The following is a 19000-nucleotide window of genomic DNA, read 5'->3' on the forward strand; positions in this document are numbered from 1 at the left end:
CACCCAGAGCGGAGATGCAGTGCTTCAGGTTGCCAGCTCTGGGCAAGAAATATCCTAGTTTTTTCAAAGTTTCACGTGCACCCTTTTCACAAGCTGCAAGAATGGATCTCTGCCTTTCTGGGAAGGTATGAGTTGGACATCTGGTTTCTTTTTTCTTTCTTTTTTATTTCGAAACGGTCTCACTGAGTTGCAGAGCCTCACTAAGTAGCTGAGGCTGTCCGCAAACTGTGATCCTCCAGTCTCAGCCTCCCGAATGCTGGGATTACAAGCGTGCATCACCATGCCCGCTGACTCTGAGTTCTAGTACCTCCAGGAGGTAGCACCTGACTTAGGAAGGAGGATCTGATCTGCAAAGGTGCTGGAGTCACCCTGTCAAAGGAAAACTGCTGTCTGTGGTGGCCAGGTTTCTCCACCACATTCCACACTGTCATCTCTGGTGCGTGTAGAAGCCAGGTTCTGCTTGGTGCTTTAAGTGTGCTGAAGCCTTTGCTACCCAGGACCACAGGCACAGGTGCGGCGCTCCAGCACCCTAAGGTGCTGGCCCTTCCCAACACAACATTCCATACTTGCCCTTTGCCAGATGGACCCTTTCCCATTTTTGCTTCTTTGTCTGTGTGTGTGTGTGTGTGTGTGTGTTTGTGTGTGTGTGTGTGTGTGTGTGTGTGTGTGTGTGTGTGTGTGTGTGTGTGTTGTACTGGGGATGAAACTCAGGGGCATTCTACCTCCAAGCTATACCCCCCAGTCCTATTTTTTTAGTCCTTTTTATGTTTGAAACAGGGTCTCACTGAGTTGCAAGGGCCTCACTAAGTAGTAGCTGAGGCTTTCCACTAACCATGATCCTCCGGTCTCTGCCTCCTGAATTCTGGGATTACAAGCCTTGTACCACCATGCCCGGCTGTTTTTTTTTGTTTTTTTTTTTTTTTTTTTTGTTTTGTTTTGTTTTGTTTTTAGTGGTACTAGAGGTGGAACCCGGGGGCTTTTTTTATTTTATTTTTTTATTTTTATTGGTGCATTGTAATCATACATCACATTGGAATACAAGACTTGAGAGGATATACAAGCACACATCATCCAATTAGCCCTCATACAGTCCCCATCCCATTCCCTCCCCCTTCCTGGATCCCATGCTTGTTTGCTGATTAACTTTGATACATATGTTTATGTACCTCCTGCTTTTTATTTTTTATTTATTTATTTTTATTTTTTATTTTTTTGCAGGGCTGGGGGTGGAACCCAAGGGGATTCGACCTCCAAGCTACACCTCCTGCCCTATTTTTTATTCTTTATTTTGAAATCGGGTCTCACTGAGTTGCAGAGGGCCTCACTAAGTAGCTGAGGCTGTCCCTGTCCACGAACCGCGATCCTCCAGGTCTCAGCCTCCCAAATGCTGGAATTACAAGCGTGCGCCACCACGCCCGGCTTACCTCCTGCTTTTTAAAGAGGCTCCATCCTCCCCTATTCCATACCCTCTGATTGGTCACCTTAATTGCTTCACTATAGGGCCCTTTCTATAGCTCGACCACTTCCTGTTGTCCCTTTCCTCCTAGTTATTGCTGATTAGGGGAAGCATCTGGTTTTAATTTTCTGCGATATTTTTCTGTGCATGCCGCGTTGCAAATACCGATCCCACTCTTGATGGCCCCAGTTGTGGCCTGGCTACCTGGTGGACTGATCCAGACCTCGCTGGCTCAAGCAGCAGCCTTGCCTCATGGGAGGCCCCGGTTCTGGTCTTGCTGGCCCCGACACCGGCCTAACCCCTCAGCTGGCTCTGATCCCGGCCTCTTAGGCCCCAGCACCAGCCTTCCTCACGGCAGGCTCCGATGCTAGCCGATGGCCCCGGCACTGGGCTAACCCCTCAGCAGGCTCCGATCCCGGCCTCCAAGACCCCGGCACCGGCCTTGCCTCGCGGCAGGCTCTGATCCCAGCCTCGCTGGCCCCAGCACCGGCCTAACAAACCCGATGGCTTTCTACCTCCAGGCTATACTTAATTTGGAAATAGGGTCTCACCAAGTTGCTGAAAGCCTCACTCAGTAACTGAGACTGGCTTCGAACCTGTGCAATTCTCCTGTCTCAGCCTCCCAAACAAGGGGATTACAAGCATGAACCACCACGCCCAGCTTATTCTTTATTTTGAAATGGTCTCACTGAGTTGCAGAGGGCCTCACTAAGTAGCTGAGGCTGTCTGCGAACCGCGATCCTCCTGTCTCAGCCTCCCGAATGCTGGGATTACAAGCATGCGCCACCACACCTGGCTTCCCAGTACTTTTTTTTTTTTTTTTTTTTTTTTTGGTGGGTCTGGGGATGGAACCCAGGGGCATTCTACCTCCGAGCTACACCCTCTGCCCTATTTTATTCTTTATTTTGAGACAGGGTCTCACTAAATTGTGGAGGGCCTCACTAAATAGCTAAGACTGTCCGCGAACCACTATCCTCCAGTCTCAGCCTCCCGAATGCTGGGATTACAAGTGTGCGCCACCACGCCCAGCTTCCCTATCTTTAAAAAAAGAAAAAAGCCAGGCTGAGACAAGGATTGAGGTTCGCAGACAGCCTTAGCTACTTAGTGAGGCCTCTGCAACGTAATGAGACCCTGTTTCAAAATAAAGAATAAAAAATTGGGCAGGGGGTATAGCTCGGAGGTCAAATGCCCCTGGGTTTCAACCAAACCCGCAAAAATAAATAAATAAATAAATAAAAGCCTGGTTCGGAGCCAGCCTTGCTGGCTTAAGAGACCCTGTTTCCAAATAAAAAACATAAAAAATAGGTGTCTGGGAGTGTAGCCCAGAGGTAGAAGGGTTTCTAGGAACCCCATTGCCACTGGGAGGGGAAAAAAAGAAAAAAATGAGGGTGTAGCACAGAGGTAAAATATGCCTGGGTTCAATTCCTAGTCTTAAAAAGTAATAGTACTACCAAAAAAAAAAAAAAAAACCTTTGTTTGTTTAAACCCCTACACAATCTTATAGGGGTGTATATAATTGTCAAGCCCACATTAGAGAAAAGGAAACAGCCTACCCCACAAATGAGGTATGGAATGAGGGCCAACTGGAAAGACCTCTGTGCAGTATACTTAGTAGGTGCTCATTTAAGCATCTGCCTCTTTGTTCATTTTTTAGCTCAGGAAGACCTAGTCATTACTACAAAACCAACTGAGGGAGGGCCTGCAGCTGGGTCCAGATGGGCAGGTGGGCTTTGTTTTTAAGCTGTAAAGCATGTAAGCAACATACAAACATGAGAAGAAGATTCCTCTCCTACATTGTGCAGCCTGGCAGCTCAATGCTGGCCACACAATAGGAGCAGCTGACCTCGGAGCTAAACTAAGTTGGAGAGAAACATGAGATGCTTTTGAATATGTTAACTGTATCTACTTCATATCCCCTCTTCAGAGGTCAATCTGGTAACTGTAGGGAGTTGAGTCCTTCCAGATTGCCAGGTTTACTGGGCGTGGTGCCACACACATAATCCCTGCATTTGGGAGGTTGAGACAGGAGGTTTGCAGTTCCCGGGCTGCCTCAGATACCTAGTGAGGCCCTTTGCTACTCAGTGAGACCTTGTATCAAAATAAAGAATAATAAATAAACCAGGCGTGTGGCACATGCTTGTATTCCCTGCCCTTGGGAGGCTGAGACGGGATGATTGCTCAGGCTCAAAGCCAGCCTCAGCTACTTAGGCTCTCAGCAACTTAGTGAGACCCTGTTTCCAAATAAAATATAAAAAGAGGTCTGGGAGTATAGCCCGAAGGTAGAACGCCTCTGGATTCCACTCCCAGTACCACACAATAAATAAATAAATAAATAAATAAATATATAAATATATAAATAAATAAGAAAATAAATAAATAAGGAAGAAAATAAATAAGAAAATAAAGAATAAAAGCCTGTCGTGGTGGCGCACGCTTGTAATCCCCGGGCTTGGGAGGTGGAGACAGGAGGATCACACAGGTTCGAAGTCGGCCTCGCTGGCTTAAAGAGACCCTGTTTCCAAATAAAAATATAAAAATTAGGTGTCTGGAAGTGTAGCCCAGAGATAGAAGGGTTTACAGGAACCCCAGTACCATCAAAAAAAAAAAATTAAAAATAAATAAAGAATATAGCCGGGCATGGTGGCGCATGCTTGTAATCCCCGCGCTTGGGAGGCAGAGACAGGATGATTGCGCAGGTTCGAAGCCAGCCACGCGCGCTGGCTTAGGAGACCCTGTTTCCAAATATAAAATGTAAAAATAGGTCTGGGAGTGTAGCCTGGAGGTAGAAGGGTTTCCAGGAACCCCAGTACCACACACACACACACACACACACACACACACACACACACACACAAAGAATATAAAACAGGGCTGGGGTGTAGCTCAGAGGGCAAATGTCCCTGGGTTTCATCTCTAGTACCGCAAATAATAATAATGATTGGGTTGGGAGACAGGAGAATCGTGGTTCGTGTACAGCCTCAGCTAATACTTAGTGAGGCCCTTTGCAACTCAGTGAGACCCTGTTCAAAATAAAGAATGAAAAATAGGGCTGGAGGTGTAGTTCAGAGGTAGAATGCCCCAGTACCGCAAAAATAATAAATAAATATATAAATAAATAAATAAATAAATATACAAATAAATAAAAGAGGATGTAGGCCAGGTGTGGTGGTGCACGCTTCTAATCCCCACGTTTAGGAGGCGGAGACAGGAGGATCACGCAGGTTGGAAGCCAGCCTCGCTGGCTTAAGAGACACTGTTTCCAAATAAAAATATAAGCCGGGCGTTGTGGCACACGCTTATAATCCCCGCTCTTGGGAGGCTGAAACAGGAGGATCACACGGGTTCGAAGCTAGCCTCAGCTACTTAGTGAGGCTCTCAGCAACTTAGTGAGACCCTGTTTCCAAATAAAATATATATATTTTTTAAAAAAGGTCTGGGAGTATAGCCCGGAGGTAGAAAAGCCCCTGAGTTCCACCCCCAGTACCACAAAAATAAATAAATAAATAAATAAAAATATAAAATATAATTTTTATAATAAAATATAAAATAGATCTGGGAGTATAGCTCGGGGTTAGAAGGGTTTCCAGGAATCCCCGTACCACCAAAAAAAATATGTGTAGCTCAGAGGTAAAATTCCCCTTGGGTTCCAGCCCCAGTACTGCAAAAAAAAAAAAAAAAAAAAAAAAAATAGGGCTGGGGTTATTAGTTGGAGATAGGATGCTTCTGAGGTCCATCCCCAGTACCACACAAACACACACACACACACACACACACACACATACCCCAGGCACAGTGGCACACCATGCCTCTACTCCTAGTACCCAGGAGGCTGATAGAGGAGGATCATAGGTTCTCAGCCAACCTCAGCTACTTACTGAGGCCCTCTGCTACTTAATTTCATAATAAAGAATAAAAATTAGAGCTTGGGAGTTTGACGCAGAGGTAGAATTCCTCTGGGTTTAATCTCCAGTACAAATAAAATGAATAAATAAATAAATAAAGCATTTGGGGGTGTATCTCAGAAGTAGAAAGTCATCAGGGTTCAACCCCCAGAACTCCTCCCCCCACACACACAAGATGCCCGAAACCATAGATAGTACCCTTAGTATCCTTTACATACTGTGGGTTTTCCTATTTACACCTGCTGGTGATAGAGTATAATTTAGACACAGTAAGAGGCTAGCAAAATAATATAAAGAACAATTGTAACAATAAACTCTAATAAGTTTGCCAGCACCAATACTCTTGGGTTTCTGACTGGGGCTAAATTAAGTCAAGGTTCCTTGAACACAAGCCCTGAGATACTAAGTCAGCTGATGGAATGAATAACTGATAGTACAGGATGAGCTGGCCACAGTGTAGACAGTTTGAGTACACCTGACAAAGCAATGACTCCTGAGCCCATGGTGGGATGTCCCAGAGAGCCCATCCTGCCACTTGGGCGCAGTAGCGCACACCTGAAATCCACACATGTAATCCCAGTATTGGGGAGGCTGAGACAGGAGGATTGCAGGTTCAAGGCCTACTTCAGAAACCTAAGAGCTTCACTGGGTTCAATCCCCAGGGCCACACACAAGATCTTGGCAATTTGGCAAGGCCCTCTGCAACTTAGTGAGACCCTGTATCAAAATAAAAGAAAGGCGGGCGTGGTGGCGCATGCTTGTAATCCCGCTTGGGAGGCTGAGACAGGAGGATCGCACCGGTTAAAACCAGCCTCAGCTACTTTGTGAGGCTCTCAGCAATTTAGGGAGACCCTGTTTCCAAATAAAATAGAAAATAGGTCTGGGAGTATAGCCTGGAGGTAGAAAGCCTCTGAGTTCCACCCCCAGTAGCACCAAAAATAAATAAATAAATTAATTAATTAATTAAAAGAAGACGGGGTGTAGCTCAGAATTTGCCTTCAAATTCAATCTCTAGTACTACACACACCTACACACACACACACACACACACACACACACTAACACACCACAAGCCAGGATCACAGGTTTGAAACAAGGAAGCAAGACTCAGCAACTTAGTGAGGTTCCCTGAAACCTAGTGAGACCCTGTTTCCAAATAAAAAACTAAAAGTAGAGCTGGGAGCCGGGTGTAGCAGCCTACGCTTGTAATCCCAGTACTTGGGAGACTGAGACAGGAGGATCCCAGGTTCATGAGGACTCTCGGCTACTTAGGCCCTTTGCAACTAAGACCCTGTTTCAAAATAAAGAATAAATCCAGCCGGGTGTGGTGGCGCACGCTTGTAATCCCCGCGCTTGGGAGGCGGAGACAGGAGGATGGTTTAGGAGACCCTGTTTCCAAATAAAAATGTAAAAATAGGTCTGGGAGTGTAGCCCGGAGGTAGAAGGGCTTCCAGGAACCTCAGTACCACAAAAAAAAAAAAAAAAAAGAATAAATCCAGAAGCTGGGCGTGGTAGTGCATCCTTGTAATCCCAGTATTCGGGAAGCTGAGACCGGAGGGTCATGGTTTCCACAGCCTCAGCTACTTAGACCCTCCACAACTTAGTGAGACCTGTTTCAAAAATAAAGAATAAGCCAGGCGTGGTGGCGCACCCTTGCAATCCCAGCATTCGGGAGGCTGATATGGGAGGATCACGATTCGCAGACAGCCTCAGCTACTTAGTGAGGCCCTCTGCAACTGAGTGACCCTATTTCAAAGTAGAGAATAAAAAACAGGGCAGGAGGTGTAGCTTGGAGGTAGAATGCCCCTGGGTTCCATCCTCAAAGAAAAGAGAGAAAGAAAGGAAAGAAGGAAGGAAGGAAGGACGGAAGGAAGGAAGGAAGGAAGGAAGGAAGGAAGGAAAAAAAAAATACGGCTGGGGGTGTAGCTTGGAGGTAGAATGCCCCTGAGTTCTATTCCCATTATGAAGAAAAAAAAAGAAAGAAAGAATAAGGCTGGGCGTGGTGGCGTACCCCTGTAACCCCAGCATTTGAGAGGCTAAGACAGGAGGATGGCAGGTTCTCAGCCAGCATCAGCTACTTAATGAGGACCTCTGTAACTTAGTAAAACCCTGCTTCAAAATAAAGAATAAAGGCCGGCCGTGGTGGCACACGCTTATAATCCCTGCGCTTGGGAGGCAGAGACAGGAGGATCGCGCAGAATAAAAAAATAGGACTGGAGGTGTAGCTTGGAGGTAGAATTCCCCTGGGTTCCATCCCTAGTACCGCAAAAAAAATAAATAAATAAAAAATAATAAAAAAAATAGGATTGGAGGTGTAGCTTGGAGGTAGAATTCCCCTAGGTTCAATCCCCATTACCGCAATAAGTAAATAAATAAATAAATAAATAAATAAATAAATAAATAAAATAAAGTAGGACTCGGGGTGTAGCTCAGAGATACAGTGTCCCGGGTTCAGTCCCCAGTACAAAAAAGAAACAAAACAAAACAAAAAGATAGAAGCTGGGCATGGTGACGCGTGCTTATAATCCTAGTACTTGGAAGGCTGAGATAGGAGGATTGCAGGTTCAAGACCAGCCTAGGAACTTACTGAGACCCCGTTTCTAAATAAATTATGTAATAGAGCTGGGGGGTATATCTCAGCGGTAGAATGTTCCTGGGTTCCATCCCTAGAGAATAAAAGGATAGAGCTAGAGTGAGTGTGTGCGTGTGCATGTGTGTCTGTACATGTGTGTGTGTGTGTGTGTGTGTGGCACTGAGACTCCAGGTGTGTGCCACCACGCCCTACTTTTATTTTTATTTTGAAACAGGATCTCGCTAGGTTAATGAGAGTCTCACTACTTGCTGAGGCTGCCCTCGAACCCGCGATCCTATCTCAGTCTCCCAAGTACTGAGATTAAAGGCGTGCGCCGCCACGCCCAGCAGAGCTGGAGTCTGACCCTGTGTCCATTCGCATGACAGTCCCTGCTTGTCCCCCAGTCTGTGTCAGTCTGGCACGGGCGAGGGCTTAAGGCCAGCATTCTGCCACTTCTCAGGAAGAGCTGAAGAGCTCTCCTTTCTAATATGAATTCAGCGTGGGCTTCGTGCACTGACAGTGTGCGAGGCCTCAGGGCAGCAGTGTAGAAGAAGCCTCGCTCTGATCTCAGCTCGAGGTGCACCTGCAGTCACAGAGGCAGCCTAAGGCTGATCACGGTGCCCGCAGGATGTCACCTTCCACCTCAGAGGGAGTGGGACAGGTCTCTGAACGGATCAGTGTATCCCAGTCCTTGGGAAGGCGGTGCTTCTGGACAGTTTCAGTCATTCATTAATTAAATGCATGTCAAGCTTTTCTTTTTTTTGAGAGGGGTCCTCAGGATCGAACTTAGGGGTGTTCTACTTCTGAGCTATACCCCAGCCTTTTATTTAATTAATTAATTAATTAATTAATTTATTTATTTATTTATTTATTTAGCTGTACTGGGGATTGAACCCAGGGACATTCTACTTCTGAGTTACACTCCCAGCCCTACTTTTTATTTATTTTGAAATGGAGTCTTAAGTTGCAGAGGGCCTAAGTAGCTGAGGCTGGCCATGAACCACAATCCTCCTGTCTCAGCTTCCCAAGTACTGGAATTACAAGTGTGTACCACCACGCTTAGCCCCCCCCCCCCAGCTCTATTTTATTCTGAAATCAGGTCTAAGGTGTAGAGGGCCTCACAAGGTTGCTGAGACTGTGAACCTGTCTCAGCCTCCCAAGTACTGGGATTAGTGTTACCACGCTTGCCTTTTTTTTAAAAACAGGGTCTTGCTAAATTGTGGGGGGGCCTTCCTACATTACTGAGGCTGTCTCAGCCTCCCAAGTACTGGGAATGCAGGTATGAGCCATCACACACTGCCTTATTTTGAAGCAGGGTGTTGCTAAATTGCTGTGGCTGGCATTGAAACTGTGGTCCTGTTCTCGGCCTCCCGAGTGCTGGGATTAACAGGACATGCAGTTTTCTTTTTTCTTGGTATTGGGGGTTGCACCCAGTGCCGCTCTACCTCCAAATTACAGCCCTAGTCCTTTTTTTGGGGTGTGTGTGTGTGTGTGTGTGTGTGTGTGTGTGTGTGTGTGTCACTGGGGAGCAAGCCCAGGGGCATTCTTCCTCTGAGCTATACCCCCAGCTCTATTTTATTTTTTATTTGGAAACATGGTGTCACTAAGTTGCTGAGGCTGGCTTCCAAGCTGAGGGATCCCTCTTCTGGACCTTCCTGTGGATAGAGCTGCAGCTGCCCTGCCCTGGGCCAGGCCCCAGTGCTGCTGGCTCTCTCCCACCCTCACAGGGGGTTGCAGAACCTCTGCAAAAGCCCAGGCTGTGGGGAAGGCGAGCAGAAAGAGTATCCACTGTTCCAATCTGATTTTATTGAAAAGGAAACATACAAAAATCATGTACAAAAAAAATTAACCAAACATGTACAGAAAATTCATTCCGTTATCTACAGCAGCGCATGTACAGTATTTTACAGGCTGGGCCGTCCCTCCCCGCTCCCAGACTCCTCCCTTTTCTGAGATCCCCCCTCCCTGACTCCCCATCTTCCCCCCAGCGCTTTGCCCTGGGGACTAAGGCTGGGGTGGCTTCCGCCAAAATCTCCCACCCCCCAAATGAATGCCAGTGGTCACACGTGCTCTCTCTAAACCTATGCAATGGGATTGATGGGGTCGGGGGTGGTCACGGGCAGAGCACAGGATTCACAGTCTGGGCCCCTCCTGGCCACCCCGAGATGAAGGTGAGGCAGGCATGCCCCCCGCCCGCCGGCCGGCTCAGGGAAGATGGCTGGGCGCTGGGCTGGGGAGGCCGTCGGACGCACCCCATCCTCTGGCTCCAGGAGGCTAGTGGTCACGTTTGGCTCATTCGCTCTTCACGGGCCCCCTCCTCAGGAGGAGGGGGGGAAGCACCAGGGGCCTGAGGCCAGACCCAAAGTGAAGGAGCACCGGGGAGACCCCAGTGTCCCCCCTGCAGCTGGAACGGGCAGCCAGCACCAGCAGCCTTTCCTGAGATGGCGGTGGGCGGCAGAGGCCACCCGGGTAGCTCAGTCCCACCCCCTCGGTCGCTGCCGCCGTCAGAGGCTGAGTCCGTCAGCCCTCCTTCCCCTGGCTCCTCGGCCAGGGCCCGGAGTCCACACCTCCATCAGTGCCCCAGGCTGGGCCGGGCTGGAGTGGCTGCCCCATCCTGCCCCTGGGACAGGCAGGGCTGGTAGTCCAGTATGCTACATGGTGCAGAAAAAGTCCCCCGCTCTGGCCAGGGCGTCAGGAGGTGGGGGGGTCCTGCCCCCCGAGTCCCCGACGTCCACCGGGCGGGTGCAGGCACCTAATTGGGCTCCATCTCGGGGGCCCCATGGCCCCTGGGCAAGGGCAGGAGTCCCATGATGAGGTTGCACAGGGCCCTCCAGGGCGAGGGGCGGCGCCGGTGCTGCTCCTCTTGTCTCTAGAGAAAAGAAAGGGAAAGTTATCATGAGCCTGCTCAGGGGCCCGGATGGCGCAGGGTGAGGGGCAGCAGGACTCGGGCTCAGGCACAGGAGTGAGAGCTTCATCCTCAGTAACCTGGTCTAGCTCCGCCACCCCACGGCCAGCTTTCCTCTCTGGGTCAGGACGTGACGCCCAGAGAAAGAGGGGGACAGGACGCTGCAGCTCAGACTCGGCACTGAGCAAGCTGGTGAGCTGGGACCTTCCCCTCCCTGTCTCGCAGCTGGGGAAGACACCCAAATCACTGGGGGCTGACGGAGAGACTGAATCCATCGTGCCCTTCCCTGAAAGGCTGGCAGGATGAAGCCGAGTGCAGTGCGGAAGGCCTGTAATGCCAGCAGCTTGGGAGGCTGAGCCAGGGGTCGCAGGCTCAAGGTTGGCCTGGGCAACCAAGTGAGACTCTGTCTCAAAATTTTAAAAAAAGGAAGCCAGGCGTGGTGGCGCACACTTGTAATCCCAGCATTTGGGAGGCTGAGACCGGAGGATCGCGGTTTGCGGACAGCCTCGGCTACTTAGTGAGGCTCTTTGCAACTCAGTGAGACCTGGTTTCAAAATACAGAATAAAAAATAGGGCAGGGGGTGTAGCTTGGAGGTCGAATGCCCCTGGGTTCCATCCCCAGACCCACACACACACAAAAAAAATTGGGTTGAGGGTGTAGCTCAGAGGTAGAATGCCCTTGGGTTTCATCCCCAGTACCAAAATAAATAAATAAATAAGCTGGGCGAGATGGTACATGGTTATAATTCTAGGAGGATCCCAGGTCCAAGACCTTATTTATTCCTTTTCCTTCCTTCCTTTTTTCCTTCCTTCCTTTTTTTTTCTTTTTTCTTTTTTTTTTCTTTCAGTACAAGGGATTGAACCCAGGAACATTCTGCCTCCAAGCTATACACTTCCAGCCCTATTTTACTTATTTTGAAACAGGGTCTCACTACGTTGCAGAGGGCCTCACATAAGTAGTTGAGGCTGGCTGTGAACTTGCGATCCGGCTCTCAGCCTCCCCAGTACTGGGATTAGAAGCGTGCGCCACCATGGCCGGCTTCTACCATACTTGGCCTATTTTTTTTTTTTTTTTTTTAATTTAGAAACAGGGTTCTAGCTGAGCATGGTGGTGCATTTTGTATTCCCAGTACTTGGTAGAGTGAGACAGGAGGACGACAGTTTTGTGGTTTTGTGGCCAGCCTCAGCAACATAGTGAGGCCCTGTTTCCAAATAATAAATAAAATAGAGCAGGAGGTATAGCTAAGAGATAGAATCCTGGGTTCAATCTCCATTCTCACAAAAATAGATTAAATAAAAAATGAAAAAGATTGGGGTGGTCTATGGAAGATTGGAGGTAGAATTCCTCTGGATTCAATTCCTAGTAAAAATTTTTTTTTTTTTTTTTTTGGTACTAGAGATGGGGCCCAGAGGCATTCTTCCTCCAAGCTACACCCTCAGCCCTATTTTTTTTCTTTATTTTGAAGCAAGGTCTTACTAAGTTTCAGAAGGCCTCACTAAGTAGCCGAGGCTGTCCGCGAACCTCGATACTCTTGTCTCAGCTTCCCAAATGCTGGGATTACAAGCATGCGCCACCATGCCCAGCTAAAAATAATACTAATTAAAAATAAAAAGAGAGCCACGTGTAGTGACATACCTGTAATCCCAGTACTTGGGAGGCTGAGACAAGAGAAGTGAGCTACTTACTGAGGCTCTCTGCAACTTAGTGAGACTCTGTTTTAAAATAAAGAATTAAAAAAAAAAAAAAAATAGGGCTGGTAGTATGTAGCTTGGAGGTAGAATGCCCCTGGGTTCAATCCCCAGTACTGCAAAAAAAAAAAAAAAAAGTGACACTCTCATCAACCTAGTGAGATCCTGTTTCAAAATAAAAATAAAAAATAAAATAGGGCTAGGGGTATATTTGGAGGTAGAATGCCCCCCTGGGGGCCGGGAGGCTGAGACAGGAGGATCACGCAAGTTCTAACTGCTTAAAAGACTCTCTTTCCAAATAAAATCTATTAAATAGGTCTGGGAGTGTAGCCTGAAGGTAGAAGGCCCCTGGGTTCCACCCCCAGTGCCCCCCCAAAAAAAAGAATGCCCCCCCTGGGTTTAATCCCCATACTGAGACCTTGTTTCAAAATAAAGAATAAAAATAGGGCAGGGGGTGTAGCTTGGAGATAGTATGCCCCTGGGTTCCATCCAAAGGGGGAGAAGAAGCTCAGCGGTACAGTGCACCTGAGTTCACTCCTCAGTACCAAAAAATAAAAGTACAGAAAGGTGGGGAGACTGCTAACAGTTTGCTTTTGCACTGGGCTGCTGGAAATACTTTTAGGCAAAGTTGGGTTCAGTGCGTCCTCTCCCTGGTGGCAGAGGGAAGGTGGGGGATGGCCTCTAGGACCCTCCACCCATTCTCAGTAAAAATTAAGGGCAACACTGAGAGCTGGGTGTGGTGGTATATTCTCTGTCCGTGGGAGGATGAGACAGGAGGATCGCAGGTTCAAATGCAGTCTCAGCAACTGAGACACTATTTCCAAATAAAATGTAAAAACCCCAGGGGCGGGGGGGGGGGTTAGCTAAGAGGTAGAATGCCGCTGGGTTCAAACCCCAGTGCTAAATATGCAAAAAAAAAAAAAAAAAAGCCACAGGTTCGAAGCCAGCCTCAGCTACTTAGTGAGGCTCTCAGCAACTTAGTGAGACCCTGTTTCCAAACAAAATATAAAATAGGCTTGGGAGTATAGCCTGGAATCTGTAGAAAGCCTCTGGATTCGACCCCCAGTACTACAAAAAATAAAAAATTTAAAAAAAGAAAGAAAGAAAAGAAAAAGGCAATATTGAAGTTTTATGAATAGCTTTAGTGTTCTCCAGCCAGCCCTCCGTGCACAGCGAGGTAGGCGCACCTGCCCTCATTCCTCAGCGGTAGAGGGAAGGATGAGCTGGTTTTACAACCTGTCACTCAGCCATGCTAATGATCCCCATTGGCTCCTGGCAGTGGAGGGCTGGAAGGGACCTGCCTAAAACACTACTTCCAACCCCTGAGGCCAGGAGCCTGGGTCACATTGCTGCAGGGTGCCCCTACTGAGAGCACGCCAAGCCATCACCTGGGAAGGCTGCATCAGGAGGGCACAGCGCAGCCAGGTACTTACTGGGGCGACATCGTCAGTGTCTGAACCCATAGAGGGGAAAAAAAGGCCAGCAAATAAATTCTGAAACATATTTTAAAGCCTAGCCTAAATAACCATCAATGAAGAAATAAGGATAATGTGCTGCTTGTATAGGATACTATGTATAGGATACTATGTATAGGAAACTAGGCAATTGAAATGAGTGAAGCAAAGTGCTTTTGCCCACTTGGACTCAAGAATAACTGGGGGAAATGGGCTTGGTGGCCCACAACTATAACCCCAGCACTTGGGAAGGTGAGACCGGAAGATCACTGGTTCGAGGTTGGCCTCGGCCATTTAGGAGGCCCTCAGCAACTTAGATTGTTTCCAAATAAAAAATAAGATACAGCTGCTGGGGGTGCAGCCCAGAGGTAGAATACCCCTGGGTTCAATCCCCAGTACTTTTTGTGGGTGTGTGTGTGGTACCTCCGAGCTACATCCCCAGCCCTACTTCTTAATTCTTCATTTTGAAACAGTCTAAGTTGAAGAGGGCCTCACTAAGTAGCTGAGGCCAGGTAAGAACCTTCAATCTTGTCTCAGCCTCCCAAGTCCTGGGATTACAAGCGTGCGCCACCACGCCTGGCTCCCGGTACTTTTTTAAGGTGAAAAAAAAAAAAGTATAACGGGGGTGGGGGTGGGGTGGCAGTTTGGAGAAAAATATACACTATTCTAGGTCTGTTAAGCTACAAACACCCCACAATCCTAAGCAATTGTTTCCAGCGTGCAGGAAAAGAATGAACACCTGCTGGGGAGGTGAGACACGCCAATGTGAGTCTGCATGGAACCCAGGGCCTCTGAGCTGCGGAGCCCGAGGTCTCCTTTGGAGGTGGGGCGGGGAAGGGCTGTCCAGGAGGGGCGCGCGGCCGGCGCTGGCCTGCTGCTGGCTTCCCGAGCCCGCGGGGTCCGGAGCCGCCGTGGCGGGCGGCGGCCGGCGGGGGGCGCTGCGGAGCGCCGAGCGCGCGGCGGGGCGGGGCGGGGCGGGGCGGGGCTCGGGGCGGGGGCCGCGGCGCCGCTGCTGACTCACCGGCTATAAATAGCCCGGGATATAGGAGCCGCCGCGCCGAGCGCCGCCCTCAGTCCCCGCGGCCGCGGGCCCGGGCGCGCAGGCTCCGGAGGCTGGGCCCTCCCGGCCGGCGGCTCCGCGGCCGCCCACCCCCCCGCCCGGCCCCGGCGCGACCCCCGCGGGGCGCAGCTGCCGCACATCTGGCGGGGCGTCCCACCTGCCGCCCCTCCCCACTCACCCGCCGCTCGTACTGCGCGTTGAGGTCGTCCGCCATCCGCCGCAGCTGGGCCCCGACCTCCCGGGCCCACTGCTCCTCCTCCCCCGGGACCCCGGGGGCCGCCTGGGTGGGGCCGCCCGCCAGGGCCTCCGGGGCGCTGGGCACGGGCGACTCTAGGTGCTGCTCGGCGGGGGACAGGGGTGGCTGAGCACCTGCGGGGGCAGAGGGGCGTGGTCAGCGCTGCGCCCGGGCCAGCCCGGCTTCTCCTCCGGCCACCCGGCTCGCCTCGCTCCCCGCCCGACTCCCAGGTGCCCCCCCCCGCTCCTTTAGCGGATTTATCGGCTGCTCCACCCCAGGTACTGGGAAGCCCGAGCGGACCCGAGAGGGACGCCTCTGGGGTCACCTGTCCGGCCAGCCACCTCCCCGACCCCATGCCTACTTAGGAGTGCCGCCTCTTATCTCAACTAAGTGCCCCTATTCCTAATCAGGGCTAAATCTTGCCTGCTGTATTGGACAGATAGGGAAACTGAGGCCCGCCCTGAGAAGTGGCCCAAGGTCACACAGGGATACAGCGACTGACCCCACCCAGAGTCACAAGCCTCAGGTCTCCAGCACTCTGGTGTCCAACCACAGCGAGGCCACGCCCCCGGATGTGGCCGGGGCCTGGAGACCAGCAGGCCGGACGGGCGGCCGGAGGGCGGCGGGCCGGGCCGCGGGAGAGCCTTCCTGCCCCGCCCCCAGCCCCCCCTGCGGTGGCACCGCGCCGGGGCCTCAGGGCTCCCGCACAGCCACAGCGGGGCCTCAGCCTCACACCTGCGACTCTGGTCCTGAGCCCGGGGTCCCCGCACGGCTGCCAGGAACTAAGCTCGGGAAGTTTTCTTTCCCAACACCCCTGGGCTTCAGGGACCGGTGGGGGGCGGGAGGGGAAACCCGGACGAGCATTCCCCGCAGCTGGGCACCACAGGGTTAACAACCCGTCAGGCTGGGGACCTTTAACCCTTCCCTCCCCAAGACTCACCCCCTCCCCAAGGGGACTTTCCCAACACAATGGCCCCTCCCCCGCCCCTTCCTCCTCGGAGACTGCAGAGGGCCAGCTATGGCCAAAGAGATGCAAATAGAGGCACGCGGCCCGGGCTCCCTTCCCGGAGTCCCGAGGTGACAGTCCTCCCGCCGGCCCACTCCTCTCCGCACTGTGATCCTCCCGGGGGTCCCAGGGACCTGGGCTGGGGGAGGGGAGCTGGGAAACAGCTGCTGCCCGCGGCCCGGAAAAGGCCGAGGGCCGCAACTCGAGGACTGCAGTCAGATTCCAGGGGGGACTTCCCACCCGACCTCCCCCTGCATCCCGGCCGCCCACTCCGTCTTCCTGCTTCTTGTAACACAAAGACCACACTGGCCACACCCTCCCAGTGGCCCGGCTCCGCGCGCCTACCCCCTCGCTCCCACTCCAGTTCCTCGATCCTCTGCCGCCCGCTTCCCCCGGCTCCCAGCATCCCGGGTGTGGGTGGGCACTCACCGTCCGCGCGCGGGCCTCGGGGCCGGCTGCGGGCCCCCCCAGGCCAGCGGGGGGCCCCCAGGGCTGTGGTGACGGCGGGCGGGGCGGTGGGGGCGCAGAGGTAGGCAGCGGGCAGCAGGGCGGGGGCGGCGGGGGCGGCGGGCAGGCCGGGCTCGCAGAGGCCGCAGGACACGGCCGAGGGCACGAGGCGGCCTAGCGGGAAGGGGCGCGGGCCGTCGCGGGCCAGGCCCTCTACGGGCTCCGGAGAGCTGCCCTCCTGGCGTGCGCGGGCCATGGCGCTCCCTGGGGCCTGCGGAACACAGGGGAGGTCAGCTGGGAGTTCAGGGACCCGAGAGGAACCCCCCCTCCCCAGGGATCTGCTCAGACCCGGGAGGTAAAGTAGGTGTAGTGTGAGGTCAAGAGGGGTGTCCCCCCCAAGGCACACCCAGCCAGGGGGTGACCCGGAGCAGGCTGGCCACGTGGTGATGGGCACGCTGCGGGACAGGTGTGTGGCTCTGTGTGTGAACCTGGGGGTTGCCCCAGCCCACACAAGCCCACCCTGCCTGGAGGGTCGCACCGCTGTGGGCTGGTGGGAGAACTTTCCCAACTCTGACTGGCAGACAGCGGGGCCCCAGGACACACGGGCTCACACAGGAGGGGACTGGTACACCACACAGACACAGGGAACTGACCGACCGGACTTCCCGCCCTGTCTGTCACACATCCAGACATCTGCGCTCAGGAACACACTTCTCAGCACCCAGGGAACACACACACTGACCCAAACAGCTCCTCGCAAGTGCCGGAGCACACAGCACACACACTGGCATGGCACCTTAGCTACACTCCAAAGACACACAGACACACTGACCCACTGTTGATATTCCTGGACACATACACACACGATGCAACACGGGGCAGGCGCTGCTGGGAGTCCCACCAGGGCACACGGCCACGCTCACAGGCACACGCCCTAGACCTTCACCTCAGGACTCACCTCCACACAGGACGGAACACACACAAGCCACCCACTCTCAGCCCCAGACACACAGACCACCGGCGGAGGGGAGGACAGCCACACACCCCCATTCCTTAACACCAAAACACCAGCATCAACTGTCAGCCAGCAACGGGCACGCACACACCGCGGCTAACTAATCCCACACAGCCCCAGTAGCACACACACACCTAAAGCACAGACAGAAAACACTGGCCTCACGTGACTGACATAAACACTACACACACAGCCACATGACACACATGAGCCAGCCGATCACAGTGACAAGCCCCTCAGAACCCATGCGCGAGCTCGCGGGGGCGCGCGCGCGCGCGCACACACACACAGGCTCAGACAGGCTGCCAGCAACACCCACCAACTGCACTGCATAGACCCCACAGAGCCTCGGTCTCCAGTTCCCAGACACTGCTGCCAGACGCACAGCCCAGCCCGGAGCCAGACACCCCCGCGCGGAACTCAGACACCTGGACAGCCCAGGGACAGCGGCACTGGGCGGCCACAGCACCGCAGACACAGACGCTGGGCAGAGACACATGCCCAGGAGATACAGAGACCAGACACGACACCCGGGCGAGACACACAGACACACATCCAGGCGAGGCATCCAGGCACACGCGCCAGCAAGACACGCATCCAAACACAAACAGCTCCTCCAAGCCACACGCGAACACACTGCAAGTACACACCACGGCACACGCAGGCAACGGAGCCGCAGACCACCCCCGAACAGCACACGCAGGCAACTCGCAGGGAACGCACACAGAGGTGCACCCCAGCCCGCACACCCCGGCCCACGCGCGCGGGGGACTCACGCCGACACCCCGACGGGTCACAAACGCCAGCATTCCTCCGGATCGACACCGCCACTCCCTGAGCCCCAGCACAAACTCGGAGCCAGACGCACGCACACACCCAGGCGACACACCTGCAGGTCCACAGCCCCGCACACGCGCGCTCCCACGGCAGTCCCAGACGCCCCCTCCGCTGTCACCGCCCCCCGCCGCCGCCACGTGCGCCCGCCCCGCCCGCCGAGCCAGCGCGGGGCCAATAACCGGCTGTTGCTGGGGCGCAGCCCCCGCCCGCAGGAGCCGCAGCCTCGGCGGCCCGCGAGCCGCCCCCTGTCGCCGCCCCCGGCGGGCGCGCGCCCTGGGTGTGGCCGGCCCTCGGTGCCGCCCCCCGCCCCCCGGACTTGGCGGGCTGGGGCGACCCGGGGCACTCCCCGGCCCCGGGCTGCACTGGCCGCCAGGGGGCGCTGCCGCACCCGCACCCCATTGTTTGTAAACAAACCCGCCAGG

General features: G+C 53.0%; 1 protein-coding gene across 1 annotated transcript; it reads right to left on the reverse strand.

Annotated features, from left to right (window-relative positions):
- Positions 1–10682: 10682 nt before the first annotated feature.
- On the reverse strand, positions 10683–18550 carry BBC3 (BCL2 binding component 3; the record flags this gene model as incomplete). Its single annotated transcript, XM_080703329.1, has 4 exons — positions 10683–10799; positions 15217–15407; positions 16709–16997; positions 18518–18550. 4 exons carry the CDS (start codon positions 18548–18550, stop codon positions 10683–10685), a joined length of 630 nt encoding a protein of 209 aa, XP_080559455.1.
- Between the last annotated feature and the right edge of the window lie 450 nt (positions 18551–19000).

The sequence above is a fragment of the Muscardinus avellanarius genome (assembly GCF_963383645.1).
Source record: "Muscardinus avellanarius genome assembly, chromosome: 10".
Taxonomy (NCBI): domain Eukaryota; kingdom Metazoa; phylum Chordata; class Mammalia; order Rodentia; family Gliridae; genus Muscardinus; species Muscardinus avellanarius.